General features: G+C 40.5%; 2 protein-coding genes across 11 annotated transcripts in view; one reads left to right on the forward strand and one right to left on the reverse strand.

Annotated features, from left to right (window-relative positions):
* The window catches only part of PHC3 (polyhomeotic homolog 3), a 104351-nt gene extending 86746 nt beyond the window's left edge, over positions 1-17605 (reverse strand). For 8 of the 10 annotated variants that reach the window (XR_007723118.1, XR_007723119.1, XM_050778260.1 and 5 more), the window contains exons 1-4: positions 17554-17605; positions 14593-14758; positions 8413-8568; positions 7214-7291 (exon numbers count right to left, since the gene is read on the reverse strand). Coding sequence is in view for 8 of the 10 variants with exons in the window: in XM_050778260.1 (XP_050634217.1) it covers positions 7214-7291; positions 8413-8568; positions 14593-14758; positions 17554-17567 (414 nt within the window). In the remaining 2 variants the exon portion in view is untranslated. Of the gene's footprint in view, positions 1-7213; positions 7292-8412; positions 8569-14592; positions 14759-17538 lie in introns of all 10 variants that reach the window. The other 2 variants (XM_050778256.1, XM_050778258.1) reach the window with 2 other exon arrangements.
* GPR160 (G protein-coupled receptor 160) overlaps positions 1-19935 on the forward strand; it is a 305594-nt gene that overhangs the window by 126699 nt on the left and 158960 nt on the right. The gene's annotated exons all lie outside the window — the stretch shown is intronic.

Below are 19935 nucleotides of genomic sequence, written 5' to 3' on the forward strand. Positions count from 1 at the left end.
GTGCCACTGCACTCCAGCCTGGGTAACAGCGCAAGACTCCATCAAAAAAAAAAAAAAAAAAAAAAAAAAAGGAAGGAAGGCAGGCAGGCAGGCAGGCAAGGAGGCAGGCAGGCAGGTATAGTAATAATATAGGAAAGCAGGCCAGGCACAGTGGCTCACACCTATAATCCCAGCATTTTGGGAGGCTGAGGCAGGACTGCTTGAGACCAGGAGTTCAAGACCAGCCAGAGGAACACGGTGAGATCCCTTCTCTATAAAAAAAAACAAACAAAAATAGCTGGGTGTGGAGGCATGCACCCGTAGTCCCAACTACTCAGTAGGCTGAGGCAGGAGAATTGCTTGAGAATTTGAGGCTGCAGTGAGCTATGATCATGCCACTGTACTCCGGCTGGGGCAATAGAGTGAGATAGTATCTCCTAATCAAAAAAAACAAAAAAAAGTAAAAAATAAAACATATAGGAAAGCTTTAAACGAAACTTTGTCAGAGAAAATGGGATTACTGAAGGGAGGTAGTCACTTTTACTCTATACATTTGTGTTATCTATTCCTTAGGCAACAATAGTTTGTTCAATTTTATTTAGACAATATAAAAATTAACAAAGTAAAGCTCTTCAACCTCCTCCTCAGAGATGACCACTAATAACAGCTTGTTGTGTACCATTACAGATCTTCTGCTTGCATAATCAAATGGACACATGCAAATAACTTTTAAAAAATTAGTTAAATGACAAGATTTCTGCTTCCAAAAAAATGGAGTAGACATACTTTTCCCTATTCCTCCTGCCAAGAACAACTAAAAACTCTTATGTTACATATAAAATAAACCTAAGAAGACCCCAAAAGGTAGATGAAAAAATACACAGACTGGCTAGAGACCTCAGGATCGAGTACACAATATGGTAATGAATTCTCTGGGTTTTCATTTTACCTCTTATAACCCACACTTGGAGGGTGGAAATGAAGAAGTCAATAACCCAGAAACACCACAGGCACAAACAAAAATCCCCAACAAAAGCCTGCTCTTTCTAACCAAAGGACCAGGAAAGGGACAGTCTTGCAACACAGAAAAGTTTTAGACAATAATTACTCTACTCCAACCAAACACTAAAAAAACTGTGACCCCACCCATGTCTGCAAAGAACCTGATTTTCCAACTCCCTCAACCCCTCCAACAGGTTCATGTCAGAGAAGGCCATATAGAGAACAGGACTTTCATCCTAGCCAGGTGATGATAAACCACCACCACCACACCCATGCACCCTGCAGTCTCAGTGGAGACCATGTGGGGAGAGTAAAAGGTACTCCCATTCCTTCTAGCCAGAGAGGCTTCAGTAAAGGCCTAGTGAGGAGCCAGAACTCCCACCCCAGCTTAGCAATTAAGAGGAACATCCCTTCAAGTGTCAATGGAGGCTAACTGGGGAATCTGTACTTGTACCCCCTGTATTTCATGCCATATGGGGACTCACACTTGCACCCTCATACTGCATGAAGAAGGCAGCACACTCTCCCACTGGGAAACAGCCAAAATAAAAAGGTCAAATAGGATCACTAGTCACACAACATAATACTAAGAACATCCAAGTTTCAATAAAAAATCACTCATCACATCCAGAACCAGGAAAACCTCAAAATGAATGAAAAAGACAATCAATAGAAGTCAATACCTAGATAACAAAGATATCAGAATTACATGATGAAGGCTGGGCATAGTGGCTCACACCTGTAATCCCAGCACTTCGGGATGCTGATCACCTGAGGTCAGGAGTTTAAGACTGGCCTGGCCAAAACGGAGAAATCCCGTGTCTACTAAAAATAAAAAAATTAGCCGGGCATGGTGGTAAACGCCTGTAATTCCAGCTACTTGGGAGGGTGAGGCATGAGAACTGCTTGAACCCAGGAGGTGGAGGTTACAGTGAGCCAAGATCATGCCACTGTACTCCAGTCTGAGTGACAGAGTGAGACCTTGTCTCAAAAAAAAAAAAAAAGAATTATATGACAAAGCAGCCATCATAAAAATGCTTCAAAGAAGTCAGGCCCAGTAGCATGCATCTATAGTTCCAGCTACTTAGGAAGCCAAGACAGGAGGATCACCTGAGCCCAGGTGTTGGAGGCCAGCCTGGACAACACAGTGAGACCCCATCTCTTAAAAAAATAATGGTTCAAATAAGCAACAACGAGCATACCTAAAACAAATTTTTAAAAAAAGAGAAAAAAAAGGTCTCCCTAAAGAAACAGAAGACATAAAGAAGAACCAAATAATAATTTTATATTTTTAGTTTTGAGATGGAATCTCGCTCTACCACCCAGGATGGAGTGCAGCGGCGTGATTTCGGCTCACTGCAACCTCTGCCTCCCGGGTTCAAGCGATTCTCCTGCCTCAGCCTCCCAAGTAGCTGGAATTATAGGCACATGCCACCACGGCTGGCTTATTTTTGTATTTTTAATAGAGATAGGGTTTCACACATTGGCCAGGCTGGTCTTGAACTCCTGACCTCAAGTGATCTGCCTGCCTCAGCCTCCCAAAAAGCTGGGATTACAGGCATGAGCCACTGCGCCTGGCCCCAATTAATTTTAGACTGCAAACAGAACCACCAAAATAAATAAGTTAAACAAGCTTACACAATGCATTCTTGCTTTTTACACTCAATACATAATGAAAATCCAAGTCTCTCTGTAGACAAATATACAGTACTTTTTAGTAGCTATAGTATTCTACCGTAGGAATTAACTATCATTTATTTAACTAATCCTCAATTAATGGGCATTTATATTATTTATAATTTTTCACGATTATATATCATGCATATGGGCATAATTATCTAGGTCATTTTTAATTATGTCACTAAAAGTGAGAGTGCTATTATGAAAGGGTACGCACAGATTCTTTTGGCTTTTTTTGAAACAGGGTCTCATACTGTTGCCCAGGCTAGAGTGCAGTGGCACAATTATAGCTCACTATAGCCTCAAACTCCTAGGTTCAAGCAATCCTCCTGCCTCAGTCTCTTGAGCAGCTGGGACTACAGGCACACGCCACCACACCTGGCTAATTTCTTTTTATTAGATGGGGTCTATGTTGCCCAGGCTGGTCTCAAGCTGCTAGACTCAAGTGATCCCCCCACCTCAGCCTCCCAAAGCACTAGGATTACAAGCATTAGCCACCATTCTCAGCAAGGGCATGTACATTTTAAAGTTTAACACACACTGCCAAATAACCCTCCAAAAGAGTTGCACCAATCTATATTCCCACTAACAGTGTATGAGTATACCTACTTTTTCACATTCTTGCCAACAATAGGTATTGTGTAAACGTTTTTCCTTGTTTTCTAGTTTGACAGATGAAAACAGTACTTCATTGTTATTTGTACATATATTTCTATTTTTTTAGACAGGGTTTGCTCTATCACCCAGGCTGAAGTGTAGTGGTGCGATCTCAGCTCACGGCAGCCTTGACTTCCTGGGCTCAAGTAAGCCTCCCACCTCAGCCTCCAAAGCAGCTGGAACTACAGGCGCTTACCACAACATCCAGCTAATTTTTTTTATTGTATTTTGCTTGTAGAGATGGGGTATCATCTGCCTGCCTTGGGCTCCCAAAGTGCTGGGATTACAGGCATAAGCCAACATGCCCAGCCTTTTTACATACATTTATTATTGATATGTTAAATGTATTTTCATGTGTTTAGAAGTCAAAACATAGCCGTGCACAGTAGCTCATGCCTGTAATCCCAGCACTTTAGGAGGCCTAGGCGGGCAGATCACTTCAGGTCAGGAGTTCGAGAACAGCCTGGCCAACATGGCAAAACCCCATCTCTGCTTAAAATACAAAAATTAGCCAGGTATGGTGGCATATGCCTGTAGTCCCAGCTGCTTGGGAGGCTGAGGCAGAAGAATCGCTTGAACCCAAGAGGAGGAGGTTGCAATGAGCCAAGATTGCACCACTGCACTCCAGCCCGGGAGACAGAGCAACGCTCCATCTCAAAAAAAAAAAAATAGTCTTTCTTTTAAAAATTACCAACTAAGATCTTCTGTGAATTCTCACTGTTTATCTTACTAATATAACAGTCTTTGGTATTTTAGAAATATTATCAGCCAGGTGTAGTGGCTCATGCCTATACCACATAATCCCAGCACTTTGTGACCTGTGGTTGGAGGATCACTTGAGCTCAGGAGTTCGAGACTAGTCTGACTCGGGAACACAGAGAGACCTCATCTCTAGTAAAAATTTTAAAACTTAGCCAGGCGTACTGGTGTGCGCCTGTAGTCCCAGCTACTCAGCAGTCTGAGGTAGAAGGATCACTTGAGCCTGGGAGATGGAGGTGGTAGTGAGTTATGATTGTGCCACTGCACTCCAGCCTCAGAGGAAGACTCTGTCTCAAAAAAAGAAAAGAAAAGAAAAAAAGGCTAAAATTCTGTCTTCCTTTTTGAAAAAAAATTAAAGTGAAAAAGAGAAGAAATATTACCCATTTATGCAAACATATTTTCTCCCATTTTGTTTTCACTTTGCTTATGCTGTTTTTTTGGTAGCAGTAAAATTTTTAGTTGGTTTAACTTCCATTTTAAAATTCAACTAAATCTTTGCCCCATTGAAGTTGAAATACTAAAGACATAAACCTAAAGGCTCAGTCCAAATTAGTTTCAAAGCCAAACAATCATAAAATCACCCCTCCACTACTGACAATTATTTAGAATTAGTCATGATTCTAATTAAAGAAAAGAATGCAGGTACCCACTAGTTCCCTATACATTCAATTAACAATAGTCTACTCTCCAAACCACATATAGATGGAGTATCTGTTATATGAAATCTTTGGGACCAGAAGTGTTTCGTATTTTCTTTGTTTTGGTTTTTCAGATTTTGGAAAGATACAAAGTGGTTTAGCATGCCAAAATTAAAAATCCAAAATCCAAAATGTTCCAATGGACACTCCCCCTTTGAGAGTCATGTTGGTGTGCAAAAATTTCAGATTTTAGAGCATTTCAGGTTTTCACATTAGGAATAGTCGGTAGGTACACAGTTCCCCCAGGTGGTATGATTGGACTTTTGACTTGATTTTTTAAATAATATTCCATTTCCCCATTGGGATCCCACTTCTACTCTAAGCCCCAACTACCCAGTTGGTTATTTGACAGCCCTTTTTTCTTCTGGAGAATAGACCCTTTCCCATGGCTTCACTGTTATCTGGAAACCTAACTCAAAATAACCAAAACTCTGAAAACTACTAGTCTGCTACCTGATGGCTCATTATCATCACCACTTGAGATTTCTATTACCATGTTCCACCCCCTTTTTGGATATTGATCTAAACTTACTAAGTTACCTTGGGCATTATAATTTTTACTGCTAGTCAAATTACGTGAGCAGAAGCTCACAAAGGATACTAAATAAAGCAAATGTAATGTTTTATTCCTTTATTTTACTGGGAATCTGTTCTTCCTACTTATCTTCTCCCACCAGCCATTTACAGCTTTTGGCATACTTCATGGTATAATACTGCTGGTTTATGACAAGTATCATTAACAATGTCATACATATAATAACAACCACTAGAATTCTAACTTCTGTGAATGTCACATACATAAAGCCATAATGAAAGAAAACAGTTTAAAAAGATACCTTTTAATAACATGAAGGAAAAAAAATCAAAATAACATATCTATACAAATATATCCTATCATTATTCCAGTATTTTGCAGAATAAAGAATTTGTCTATATAATTCCCTTCAGTAGCCCACAAAATGTTTACCACTCCTTTCCCACTACCATTGTATTAATTAAAGACATCTGATGTCAATGACCAAACTACAGTATTAATGCTTAGAGCTAGGTTACATTACTTAACTTTTTCATTTTCTTTAACATCTTCAAGTCATAGGTAACTTTTTAATCTAATCTTGTTCCTACTCCAGGACATTCCCATGAAAAAAAAAAAAAAAAAAAACTATATGCTGACCACAGCATGTATTTAGCAAAGACCATACCCTTAGCTGAAGAAATACAGCACAATTTCGCCTTCAATTCCTTAAACTACAAACTATATTGTATGGGAGCCAATTTTATGAAGTATCAAAGTATTACCATTCTGGACCAGGAAAAAGTGTCTAGAAAGGACATTACTAGGTTTTCAAGTAAAGGCAATTTGCTCCCCACCAGGAGACACCTTTAGTTGTCACACTAGAGGAAGGAGAAAGACCACAAGCTGCTGGTATCTAGTAGCTAGGGGTGCTGCTAAACATCCTATAATGTACACAATAGCCCCCGACAACAAAGAATTATCTGGCTCATAATGTCCATAGTGATGAGGTTGGGAAACCTGGGACAAATGATGAAATGTGAATATGAACTGCATTGTATCCATGTTATATTTCCTGAATTTAATAATTTTTCCGTGGCTTCACAGAACAATAGCCTTGTTCTTAGGAAATACACATCAAAGTATTTAGGAATTTGGATTTAGGAATAAAGGAACATGTCTCAACTCACAAATGACTCAGAAAAAAATAATATGTACACATGTAGTGGGAAAGAATGAATGATAAAGTAATGGGGCAATATGCTAATAATTGATTAATCTGAGTAGAGTATATACAGAAATTTTTAAATTATTCTTGCAGTTTAAAATTATACCAAAATTAAAGCTAAACAAGTATTATCATGCCCATAAATTTATTTTACCTGGGAAGCTTTGCACAATTTCCCAATATATTTGTGCAATATAGCAAATCAGCTTTCTTTTACTCCTTTCTCAAAATAAATTACCCTATATCGAATGTATACTTGCAAATTGAACCCAAATAACTCATGTAAGCTGAAAGTATAATTTCTAAAATGTGAATGGCACAAAGTTAGAAATGCTTAGATGTCTACCAAGGACATGACATTCTATTGCATATCACAGTAAATTCATGGCCAATATCTCTGCATTGTATAGTTCAGGCTTTCAATACACACTGAAAACTGAAACCACTTAAGATCTGAACATGATCAATGCAAAAAGATATACAAGAAATAATACAAAAGTATTTTTAAGACTCAGATTTTCATAAGTTTAACATTAGTTATGAATTCTTGAATTTTATCATTCCTATTTCTGGGCAATTGTTACTTTAAACAGCATGCAACAAATTATAATAACGGCTTCATAAATAACAAGTTTACTTTTGGAAAACAATTCTTTAAAATTTTAAATCCAGGAAAAAAAAATTTAGGGAACTTACAGACGTTTGGGACATACTTGACTGTTGTGTGACACTTCCTGTGGGAGATGTAGAAGGTCTTCCACTGGACAAACTTGCCTAAAATAGTAAGACTTTTATAATACATCGGTAAAAACCTAAAGTTAAGAACTTTCTGGTACCATGATAACACCAAACCACAACAATAAATGTCAAAAGGCCTATGCATGAAACAATTTTACAGTCAACATGGCTTAAGCTTTGGGTAAACAGATTTTTTAAGTACGAAAAAGCTGAATGGTGAAAATGGGATCCAAAGACTAGTCTTATTTTTATTAACTACTTTATTGTCAGTTTCACTTTACGGGTCTCTGTCATCTTTAAAGTGGAATCACTACTCCAGAGTTATGAAAAAGAAATTAGAGCTACAGCAAGTGCCAGTGGGTTTCAGTTTCCTAACTTGTATCACGAACATGTTATTTAAAATTACACTACTAAGAAGAAGCAACAGCTGAGAATCTGTTGGTAACAGAAATAAACCTTTTTCAGGTTCAGTCAACTGAGATCCTCCTCCGGTGAGGGGATTTAAGATTAAATCTTAACAGCTTCATTTAAATAGTACAATAGTAACAAAAATATTTTTAAAAAACAAGCATTTAATAATGAAATCCTGTTATCAGTGGGAATAATATGATTGGATTTTAGAAAGATGGATATACATATCTTTGTATAGATAATTTCTGGAGAAGTATGTATTAAATTGTTACAGTGGCCACCTTTGAAGAATGGGAAACAGTGGTAGGCAGGGTAAAAGAACAGTTTTACTTTATCTCTTATAAACAATTTAAAATCGTTTCATTTTTTTATTTTGATTTTTTAATGAGTATAATTACCTACATAATTTTTTAAATCTTATTTTTAGTAAAAATACAATTTATGTAAGCCTAAGTACTCACTGTTGTACCTAGAACTATATACATATAACAGAGCCACTAGTTGAAGTTCTCCAGTCTGGATAAAAAGTACCGAGACAAAAGCTAGAAACAGAGTAACATAAAAAACATAGCCCCTTTTTCTCAATTAACTTCTATTTGGCAACCTATTAATATATTTCCTTCAGGAAAAATAACCACAGGACATCTGAGAACTCTGAAATAATACCCAATGTATTTATTTTCAGTAACTACTTACAGAAAACAGAAACTTTGGTCTCATAAACTCTTAATTTGTTTTAGTCTTACCTGAACGGCAGCAAGGCTCTGAAGCTGGGAGCTGCTTAAATGCTGCTGCTGAAGAGCTGCAGTATGCAGCATTAAGTGCTGCTGTTGGGCTGCATACATTTGCTGAAGGTACTGAGCAGCTGAGCTGGGAGGCCGATGCAACGCCTGTTGAATTACCTGTGATAAGTCAATTGAACCAATGTCAAACCATAATCTCAACCTTTATCTTAATCAGAAAATGAAAATATAAAAAAGTAGCAGTTTAAAATTTCACTGTTTTAATACATAATATCATCAAGCTTATTAACATATCTCTTTCCTAGTTACATATCACTAGAAACCACTAACTTGTACACATCAAAACTACCCAGTGGGCTGGAAGCAGTGGTGCAAGCCTTTGGGAGGCCAAGGTGGGCGGATCACAAGGTCAGGAGTTCGAGACCATCCTGGCTAACATGGTGAAACCCTTCTCTACCAAAAACACGAAAAATTAGCCAGGCGTGGTGACACATGCCTGTAGTCTCAGCTACTCGGGAGGCTGAGGCAGGAGAATTGCTTGAACCTGGGAGGCAAAGGCTGCAGTGAGTGGAGATCATGCCACTGCACTCCAGCCTGGGCGACACAGCAAGACTCCGTCTCAAAAAAAAACAACAACAAAACCCAGTGGACAATTCACAAAAGACAGGCCAACTAAGCATTTCAAAAGATTTTCGATCTCACCAGTAGTCAAAAACTTACAAATTAAAACATGATACTATTTTCCAACTTTCAGATGGATAAAGATTTAAAAGACTATTACTACTACCTGAGGAAGCCAATACTCCCATACTGCTAGTAATAATTTAAGTTGGTATAACCTTTTTGGATAAAACTTGGTAGAATTCAGGGCTTGGGTGTGGAGAGAAATACCTTTACCATGCAGTCATTACAAATAGTAATGTAGATCAGTGCTGTCCTATACAGTAGTCACTAGTCACATGTGCCTACTGAGCACTTAAAATGTGGCCAGTGCAACATTAATTAAATTGAATTTTAAATTGAATTTTAATTAATTTTAATTTTAATGTAAACGTAACTTGTGGTAACCACTGACCACTATAGTGCACATTGCTGATACTGATCTATATTTACTAACAAAAAAAAATCAGTGGGTTACAAAATAGTATATAGAGTAAGATACCATTTTTATATTAAAATATTTGAAAGAATCAGGCCAGGCACAGTGGCTCACACCTGTAATCCAGCACTCTGGGAGGCCGAGGCGGGTGGATCATGAGGTCAGGAGATCAAGACCATCCTGGCTAACACGGTGAAACCCTGTCTCTACTAAAATTACAAAAAATTAGCAGGATGTGGCGGTGGGCGCCTGTAGTCCCAGCTACTCGGGAGGCTGAGGCAGGAGAATGGCGTGAATCTCGGAGACAGAGCTTGCAGTGAGCCAAGATAGCTCCACTGCACTCCAGCCTGGGCGAAAAAGTGAGACTCCGTCTCAAAAATATATATATATTTGAAAGAATCCACAGGAAAACTTTCAAAGACCACTGATGAGTAGCTGGAGGTGATTTTTAGCTTCTAGTTCATACATTTCTATAAATGTCTGAAAATCTTACAATGAGTAGGTATTATTAATAATCATATAAGATTACAAAGCAGCTGGGCACATTGGTTCATGCCTGTAATCTCACCACTTGGGGAGGCCAAGGCACGCTGATCACCTGAGGTCAAGAGTTCAAGACTCGCCTGGCCAACACAGCGAAACCCTGTCTCTACTAAAAATACAAAAATTGGCCAGGCATGGTGGCATGTGCTGTAATCCCAGATACGGGGGAGGCTTGAACCAAGGAGGTGGAGGGTGCAGTGACCAGAAATCATGCCACTGCACTCCAGCCTAGATGACAGAGCAAGACCCCATCTCAAAAAAAATGAAATAAAATAAAATTTAAAAAATTATAAAGCTATTTCTTCTTTAGAAAATTACTGAATAATTTTTAAAAATTTTAAATGTCAAATACCTTGTTTTGCTTCAACACTGAATAAAACTATTCTTACTTTAAAAATTCCTTAAAAAGTGTTAATTATTGTGAATATTTATTAGTAAAATGTAAAATCTGAGCCTGAAACTTCATAAATAAATATAGAAGTACTCTAGTAAAATCAGAGAAAACTCCTACACTTGTCCAAAAGGTTAAGTCAGAATAAGTCAATCCTATACAACCAAATCCAAAAGTCACACTGTGCTCACTGTGACTCAAACAGCACAGAACCCTAATTGCAGCATCAAACCAGAGTCTTCAAAGAGCTAAGAGAATAATAGTGCCATAATCCTATAGCTTGAGGGTCTCTCAGGACATCTTGAACCATAATACCATGAATCCTTTTATCTAAATTTCAAGAAAGCATATTTCTGTGTTATTGTTTATTTTCATGTGTTAATATCTCATCTCTCCAACTATAGACTGCTATGCCTGATACAAATTTCTGTCACAAAATCAATGGGAGCTTTTGACCCCTACCTGCAGGCAACTATAGGCCAGCATTAAGTGATTCAGTATTACAACAACATACCTTTTTTAGTCAGATCAATCTCTATTTGTTCTTCTAATTCCATAACAAAATTCTAAAATCACTGGACAATATCCAGAAAAAACTTCTAAAATCAAACTGAAATAACAAACAATCTATTTGATACATACTTTTGTCAGAGTATACTCATTTTTTCTGTTGTCAGCACAGTCTTTCCCTACTATTCAATGCTCAACTTATAGCAATGAGTAAATAAAAGTTATAGATACAGCACATTGTTCTTATTTATTATAAATTCTTATTCACCCAAGGAGGGTGAAGAGAATTCCCAGGACTGAAAACGAAAGCTGGAAAATTAAAGAATTACGTAAGTAGTTCAATAAATATTGACTGATTGCATTTTGGGAGAAGTAATTCTATGGTCTCATAAGAACCAGAGTTAGTGCTATTTATGAGATATATCTACATCTACGTATCTTTTTATTAATTTTTTATTAATCTATGCAGCTTAATTGAAAACTAGAGGACAAAATAGTATATTAAGCTATCATATTATCAGTCAGGCGTGGCAGCTCATCCCAGCACTTTGGGAGGCCAAGGCAGGAGGATAGCTTAAAGAAGGAAGGTCAAGACCAGCCTGGGCAACACGGTGAGATCCTGTCTCTACAAAATAAAAAAATTAGCCAAGCATAGTGGCATGTGCCTGTAGTCTCGACTACTCAGGAGGCTGAAGCAGGAGGATCACTTGAGCCCAGGGGGTTGTGAGCTGTGATCATGCCACCAGACTCCAGCGTGGGCAACAGAGAGAGAGAGGAAAAAAAAAAAAAGGGCCAGGCGCGGTGGCTCACGCCTATAATCCCAGAACTTGGGGAGACTGAGGCAGGCGGATTATCAGGTCAGGAGATAGAGACCATCCTGGATAACATGGTGAAACCCCGTCTCTACTAAAAATATAAAAAATTAGCTGGGCACGGTGGCACGTGCCTGTAGTCCCAGCTACTCAGGAGGCTGAGGCAGGAGAATCACTTGGACTGGGGAGGTGGAGGTTGCTGCGAGCCGAGATCATGCTACTGCACTCCAGCCTGGGCTACAGGGCGAGACTCAGCCTCAAAAAAAAAAAAAAAAAACCTACATCCTTTTCCCTATATCCGTTACCTCAGCGAAAGGTAAAAAGCATTAAAACCCCACTCTGCATGCAAGTTTTAATTTCTGGTGAACCGGCTGGTTCCACTCCACAGTTACTTCGGAAAATTAAATCCAAAACCATAAAATAGTTAAATAGACATTATACTGGGGTATCCACCATGGAAACATGGAGCAGAGGAAGGACTATATTGCAAGCAGTTGTTTTCAGGGTAGATGCAATTACCCTGATTCTACCGAAAGAAAGCAGGTATAATAGAAAAAATAAGAATTCAGAGTGATTAAGGGCACAAAGGCTGAAGTCTGAGAACTAGCTAGGTGAGTTTGGGAAAGTTATTTAGCCAATTTAAAACATTTATTTTCCCATCAGTAAAATGGAGATAATAATAATAGCTCCTTCATAGAGGGATGGTAACTATTAATGGAGGTAATTCATGTAACATTTATCAAATGTTTGGCACGTAGTAATTATTCAATAAGTATTAGCTATTACTATCTACTGGAAACCTATAATGTGCCTTACACAGTTCTAGATACTTCATTTAATCTCAAAGATACTTCATTTAATCCTCAGAGTAACTAATGAAATAGGTAGTCTCACCCTCATTTTAGTTTTCTGAGGCTTAAGGGGATTATGTCTCATGTCCAAGGCTATATAACTCCTAAAGATAATGAAAACGGAATTCAACAAAGCATAATAGAGTTGAAGGTCCATGCCTTTTTTTATATAATACCATATTGCCCCAACCTCCTCCATTATCATAAATGTTAACTAAGTAAACTTTACTTTCTCAACTAAGTGACTTCCTAGTTCAATATTCCCTTCCCCCTCTGCTCCTAAGGGATTTAGAATGGATCCTCCTGCTTACGGGTCTTAGGCCACCTGGGTTTAAAATGAACTTCATAACATATCTACACACCTTAACAGATCTCCTTGAGTCTATATTTTGAGTTCCAATATAAAATAGAAAAACCTACAGCCATTCTGCATGTTGGGGCTCTAGGTTGAGTGTCTTCACATTGCAGCAGCACCCTAGAGACTTTCCCCTTATAATTTTCTTTACATATAATCTTATAAACTACACGCTGACAAATGTAAGCCCTCTCAATACTATATATACATACATATATATATATAAAAAAAAAATTTTTTTTTTTTGAGACGGTGTCTCGCTCTGTTGCTCACGCTGGAGTGCAGTGGCACAATCTTGGCTCACTGTAAGCTCCGCCTCCCGGGTTCATGCCATTCTCCCGCCTAAGCCTCCCACGTAGCTGGGACTATAGGTGCCCGCCACCACGCCCGGCTAATTTTTTGTATTTTTAGTAGAGACGGGGTTTCACCGTATTAGCCAGGATGGTCTCGATCTCCTGACCTCGTGATCCGCCTGCCTCAGCCTCCCAAAGTGCTGGGATTACAGGCATGAGCCACTGCACTCGGCTTTTTTTTTTTTTTTTTGAGATGAAGTCTCACTCTTTTTGCCCAGGCTGGAGTGCAGCGGCGCACTTGGCTCACTGCAACCTCTGCCTCCAGGGTTCAAGTGATTCTTCTGCCTCAGCCTCCCAAGTAGCTGGCATTACAGGTATGCACTACCATGCCTGGCTAATTTTTGTGTTCTTAGTAGAGACGGGATTTCACCATGTTGGCAAGGCTGTTCTCAAACACCTGAACTCAAGTGATCTGCCAGCCTTGGTCTCCCAAAGCGCTGAGATTACAGATTTGAGCCACCACACCAGGCCTTTTTTTTTTTTTTTTTTTGAGACGGGGTCTCACTCTGTCACCTAGACTAGAGTACAGTGGTGTGATCACAGTTCACTAAAGCCTGACCTCCTGGGCTCAAGCAATTCCCCCACATCAGCCTCCTGAGTAGCTCGGACCACTAGCGCACACCACCATGCCCTGCTAATTTTTGTATTTTCTGTAGAGATGGGGTTTTAACATGTTGTCCCAGCTGGTCTCCAACTCCTGAGCTCAAGCTATCTGCCTGCCTTGGCCTCCCAAAGTGTTGGGATTATAGGTGTGAGCCACCACACCTGGCCAATAGTATGATTATTAATTAACTTTGTTGGCTGTTGCTGTGGTTGAATGTGTCCCCCAATTAAGTATGTGTTGGAAACTTAATCTCCAATGCAACAGTGTTAAGAGGTGGGACCCCTGAGGGGTGATTAGGCCATAAGGACTCCGCCCACATGAATAGATTAAAGGATATTTTAAAAGGGCTTGAGGCTGCAAATTTGTTATCTTGCTCTCTAGTCTTCCACCATGGAATGAGGCAACAAGAGGGCCCTCGTGAGATGCCAGCACCTTCATATTGGACTTCCCAGCTTCCAGAAACATGAGAAGTAAGTTTCCTTTCTTTACAATTACCCAGTCTTGGTATTCTGCTATAGCAACACAAAACGGTTTGAGACAGTTGACTCAAACATTAGTAATTCTAACTGTACATTTGAGAATATGAAACAATACATAAATCCGGCTTAAGCAAAAAGTAATATGACATTTAAGTCTTAGACTACCCATCACTACAGCTGAAATACCTGTACAGCATGTCGGTCTGAACCACTGTAGACAGAGATCTGTGGCTGCTGCATTCGAGAGGAGGAAGTGGTGATGGTGGTGGTGGTGGTACTGCTGGTTGTTGTTGACACAGAAGATGTTCCCGGGTTTGGTTCACTATCCATAGCTGTACTATGATCCTTAAATCTGGCAGGTCACACAAAGGGTTTGTATTGGTAAAAGCATTATCTTATGAGCTTTAAAGAATATTCATTCCAAAGAAATAATCAGCAGTAATCTAAACTGCTAGGAACGCCCTCATAAAAGAGAGCACAGAGTCCCTGTAAGCACTTAGAAGGGAAAAATACTTCACATATATGGAGCATATTTAATAGTTAATACCTACTACATTTGAATTCAAATGATTCAGAATATGTAACTCAGATAAAGCATAGCCAAAAGTTTATCTTTGCATTACCGAAAGATTTGTTTTAAACCAAAACAGGTGATGAGAGAATACTAAACTACCTAGGAAAATAAAAATTTAAGCAGTATCAGAGTATTTTAAAACACTTCTTTACATTCTTTTGATTACACTAATTATAAACTAAAGTCATTCTTACCTATACATTAGAACGGAATGCCTAAGGACTGTTTTAGTTTACCATATATACTTTGCTTAAACTAGCTTAGTTTACCATATATACTTTGCTTAAAAAATAAGTTCTTTTTAAAAAATGTTAAAAAGTATTTTTTTTAACTCACACTGGCTTTTCCCCAATCAGTCTACAACACTGTCCTTACTACTTCTAATGACTGAGTTATACTTATTAGCAGGTTGCTGTAAGAACACAGAGAAGCAGCTAACAGCAACTTCCCATATCCTTACAAAATCTTTTTCACAAAGAATTACTCCAGACTTTGAAAACATAAATTATGTCCCTTCCTCATGAATGGACAGTAAAGTACACTTTTATACCAGACTTTCTGATCTTTTCCCTCCAATACTATAATCTTACTTGTTGTACAAAATTCCACTAAATACGGAATCTGTATTTGAATAAATTCAAACATTTTAAGTCAATTCTAAGGACCTCCATATTGTTAGAAACCAGAACAGCAGTAGTTTTTGTCGGGTCAGAAATGTACCTCGAAGATGAAAAGCACACAAGAGATTATACTGGTTTTATCTTCCCTTTTTTTAAGGTCTTTTCTTCTGAGAAACTAAATCCCACCCACCCCACATTAGCAGTACTGACAAGAATGTAACAAGAACACTTTCTATTCCACAAAAAAACAAATGAATTTGGCACTAATTGGTACACATACACTAGTCCCATGGCGTTGCTTTTTTAAATACATATTTTCTTTGTTCTATATTACGTATGTAAACAGTATTTATATTCTCTGAGGAACCAAATGTAGAAAAAAAGAACAAAAAAAAAAACATTTAATAAGAGGAAAAGTGGGGGCCTTGAGTGGCGGTTTGCACCTGTCATCCTACCACTTTGGGGGAGGATTGCTTGAGCTGAGGAGTTCAAAGCCAGCCTGGGCAACATAGGGAAACTCTGTCTCTACAAATGAAAAATAAAAAATTAGCCAGGCCTGATGGCACAGGCCTGCGGTCCCAGCAACTTGGGAGGCTAAGGTGGGAAAATCGCTTGAGCCCAGGAGGTCCATGCTGCAGCGAGCTATGATCACGCCACTGCACTCCAGCCTGGGAGACAGAGTGAAAGACGCTGTCACAAATAAAGAAAAAGAAAATAAGAGGAAAAGTGAAAGGAAAACCGTCAGAAAGAAAGCTGACTCCTCACTTACTTTTTGGATTAGTGAATAATTCATACATCTTTATGCTTCTGGTTTGGTTTTTTTTTCCCAAACTGCCTTCCAATCAAATCACAGCATCATATAGTAACTGTTCAACATTATACAGTATTAGTGGTAGATAAGGTAAACTTTTTACCAAACTGCTGCCTGTCATACTACCGTATAGTGTACCAATGACATGCAAAAGGCGAGCTTAAGTTCTGGTCTTTTTAAAGTGTTAATCTGCTCAACCATGCCCTCCAATCCAAACAGTATGGTAAACAGTTCTAACTACGAACCAAAAATGGTCACAGAGAATCCAAATTCTAGGCGTAAGTCTAAACATCGGTGAGTGGAACTGGCCAAACCATCGCACTGCATTTTGAGGCCTGGCACAAAAGAACAATTTTGGAAACTCCACCGTCTAGGCATACTAATACCCGCAAAATACAGCCAGCAGTTCTGGTTCACAAGAGGCCTACCCAGGAAACAGTAAGTTCTGGAGTCGTTAACTAAGCATAACGTCACACCGACACACAAGAATGTGGCCTGCTTGTGAGGCAGCAACGCTGCAGCCAGAGACTCGAGGGAAAGATCTTTCTTTCAGGGTGTTTTCAGCCTCACGAGACTTGCAAGCAGCCCCCGCCGCTCTCAGGCCCACGCTGGGACAACTCCTGCAGGCCTCCGGCACGAGGGTTGTGGACAGCCCCGCGTCTCGGGTTCTCCCGCTGAGGAGGAGTGGGGTGGTGCCGAGGCGGGAAAGAGCGGAAGGCGAAGGAGGCCTGGCAGTGCCCGCCCTGCTCTACGCAGCCTCCGCGGGCCCCTGCGCAGGCAGCCGTAACAAGGCTGCCCGCCGGGCCCACTTGCAGAAATGACAGCGCCTGAGGAGCCCACCCGGGCTCGTTCCCCGGAAAGCCCCAGCTCCCGGAGTCCCAACGGTGACCCTGCGCGCAAGGCCGAGCAGATCCGGGACCTGACGGCGGAAGGGGCGCTCCTGCCTGGAGGGTAACTGAACCCTAGAGTTCGCCTTCGCCCCCCGACACGGGCCTAGCAGGCTCCTCCACGATAAGACGGGTGTCGAGTCTCTCTTTCCCCACACTGCCCGCGAAAGAGCCCTGAGCTTTCCCCTGGGGGAAGGTGTCGCTGCCCCAACTCGCCCCCCTAGTTACGACATCAGTCACCATCTAGTCACTCACTCCGCTTCCGCCATCTTCTCTCCTCCATCACTAACACGGGTTGCGCATGCGCCCCCCTGGAGGCGGCGGGCGGGGAGGGGAGGGGCGGGGTCGGCTCAGCCCCAGGAGCCCGAGGTCACGTGGGGTCCTCAGCTTCCAATCGCCCCCGCCCACCTCAGGAATTGCTCTCTCTGGAAAGTGACCAGGTGTCCCCAACTTAGATACTAGTGTCTACTCTCCAACCTCTCGCTTTCTCTCGTCCAAGATCTTCTTCTTGGGGAGGGATCTGTAATAAAGATATAAAAAGTTATCTTAGATTGTTAAATTTAAAATTTAAAGAATACGGGCGCGGTGGCTCGCCTGTAATCCCAGCACTTTGGGAGGTTGAGGAGGGTCTCTTGAAGCGAGGAGTTCAAGTTTGAGCCTTGGCAACAAAGTGAGACCCTGACTCTACCAAAAAAAAAAACCCAACAACAACAATAATAATAATAAAAATTTTGAAGAATATCTAAAATATAGCAAAGTCTATGCAAACTGCAGAGTGGTTTCAAAGAAAATACCCACGAGGATTGGAGGCTGAGGTCTCAGGGGGAAAGGACATTCAGGGCTGGCTGCAGGGCTTGTTGCCTGGGAGCTTTGGAGTTTGGGGGTCCCAACAAGCAGTGCCTCTCTCCAGCTGAATGATAGTGTTCAGATGCCAGTGAATGAGTGGTTAAGGAATCATCCTGACTACCCTAGGCATATCATTCATGGCTTCAATATGAATTTGCTGAGCGCTTAGTAGGAACTGCAAACTTGAATACCACAAGTAACAAGCAGAAACAGCCACCAGTTTGCTGGTGTGGTCTGCTAAATGCCAACAACTCAGGTGTGTGAGACAAACACATAAAGATGAGTAAAATAACACATTTCAATATAAATATGAAATAGTAAAGATGAGTCCTTGTCTTCCAAGAAGTAGCAGAGGGGGTTTTATGGACATTTGCATACAATATAATAAGTGTTCTGAAGGTGGGGACAATGGCTCACCCTCATAATCCCAGCACTTTGGGAAGTGAAGTCGGGGGGATTGCTTGAGCCCGGGAGTTTGAGACCAGCCTAGGCAACATGGGGAAACCCCATCTCTACAAAAACTACAAATATTAGCCGGATGTCATGGTGTGCACCTGTGGTCCCGGCTACTCAGGAGGCTAAGGAAAAAGTGTTCTGAAACAGATTTAGTAAGTGCTTTGGAAACTTTAAAGTTCAAGGTGTATAATAAATCTTTACCACCCTTTACAGAAAAAAAAAAAAAAGCATATGAACCATAGACAATGTCTCTTTTTGCATTTTGTGAGATGATGGAGTCACAATAATTTCAAGAACTGAAAATGAAGTATTGATACAAATCCATCCTGAAGTGTAATATGGTCTAATGAAAAGTATACTTAATCTTAGAAATCCTGTATTCCAGGATGTGCCTAAGGAAGGGAAAAGAACATTTCCTTTCTATGTGAGCTTAAATTGTCCCTTTGCCTGCTTTTCCCATCTGGTAACATCTTTTTTATCTTGTCTTCCTAATAACAAGCAGTACTATCTACTACTACTTCTAGAATTCATTGAGAAAGTCTTTTTTTAAAAGTCCCTGTAGGCCAGGCACAGAGGCTCACTCCTGTTATCCCAGCAATTTGGGGGGCCGAGGCAGGCGGATAACCTGAGGTCAGCAGTTCAAGACCAGCCTGGCCAACATGGTGAAACCCCATCTCTACTAAAAATACAAGAATTAGCTGGGTGTAGTGGCACCCGTTTATAATCCCAGCTATTCCAGAGGCTGAGGCAGGAGAATCACCTGAACCTGGGAGATGGAGGTTACGGGGAGATAGTGCCACTTCATTACAGCCTGGGAAACAGAGTGAGACTCCATCTCAAAAGAAAATAAAAAGTCCTGTAGATGCTTTAAAATATTACTGCTTTTTCTTTCATTCTGACTTGCTCATAGATCATTGTTATTAAACTTTTTTTTTTTAATTGAGACAGTCTCGCTCTGTCATCCAGGCTGGAGTGCAATGACATGATCTCGGCTCACCACAACCTCCACCTCCCGGGTTCAAGCGATTCTCATGCCTCAGCCTTCCGAGTAGCTGGGATTACAGGCACGCACCACCACGCCCGGCAAACTTTTTTTATATTTTTGGTAGAGACGAGGTTTCACCATGTTGGCCAGGCTGGTCTCGAACTCCTGACGTCAGGTGATCCACCAGCCTCGGCCTCCCAAAGTGCTGGGATTACAGGCGTGAGCCACTGCACCAAGCCTTTTATTAAACTTCCAAGAATCAGCCGGGCGCGGTAGCTCACGCCTGTAATCCCAGCACTTTGGGAGGCCGAGGCCGGTGGATCACCTGACGTCAGGAGTTCGAGATCAGC

The sequence above is a fragment of the Macaca thibetana genome, chromosome 2 (assembly GCF_024542745.1).
Source record: "Macaca thibetana thibetana isolate TM-01 chromosome 2, ASM2454274v1, whole genome shotgun sequence".
In the NCBI taxonomy this organism is placed as follows: domain Eukaryota; kingdom Metazoa; phylum Chordata; class Mammalia; order Primates; family Cercopithecidae; genus Macaca; species Macaca thibetana.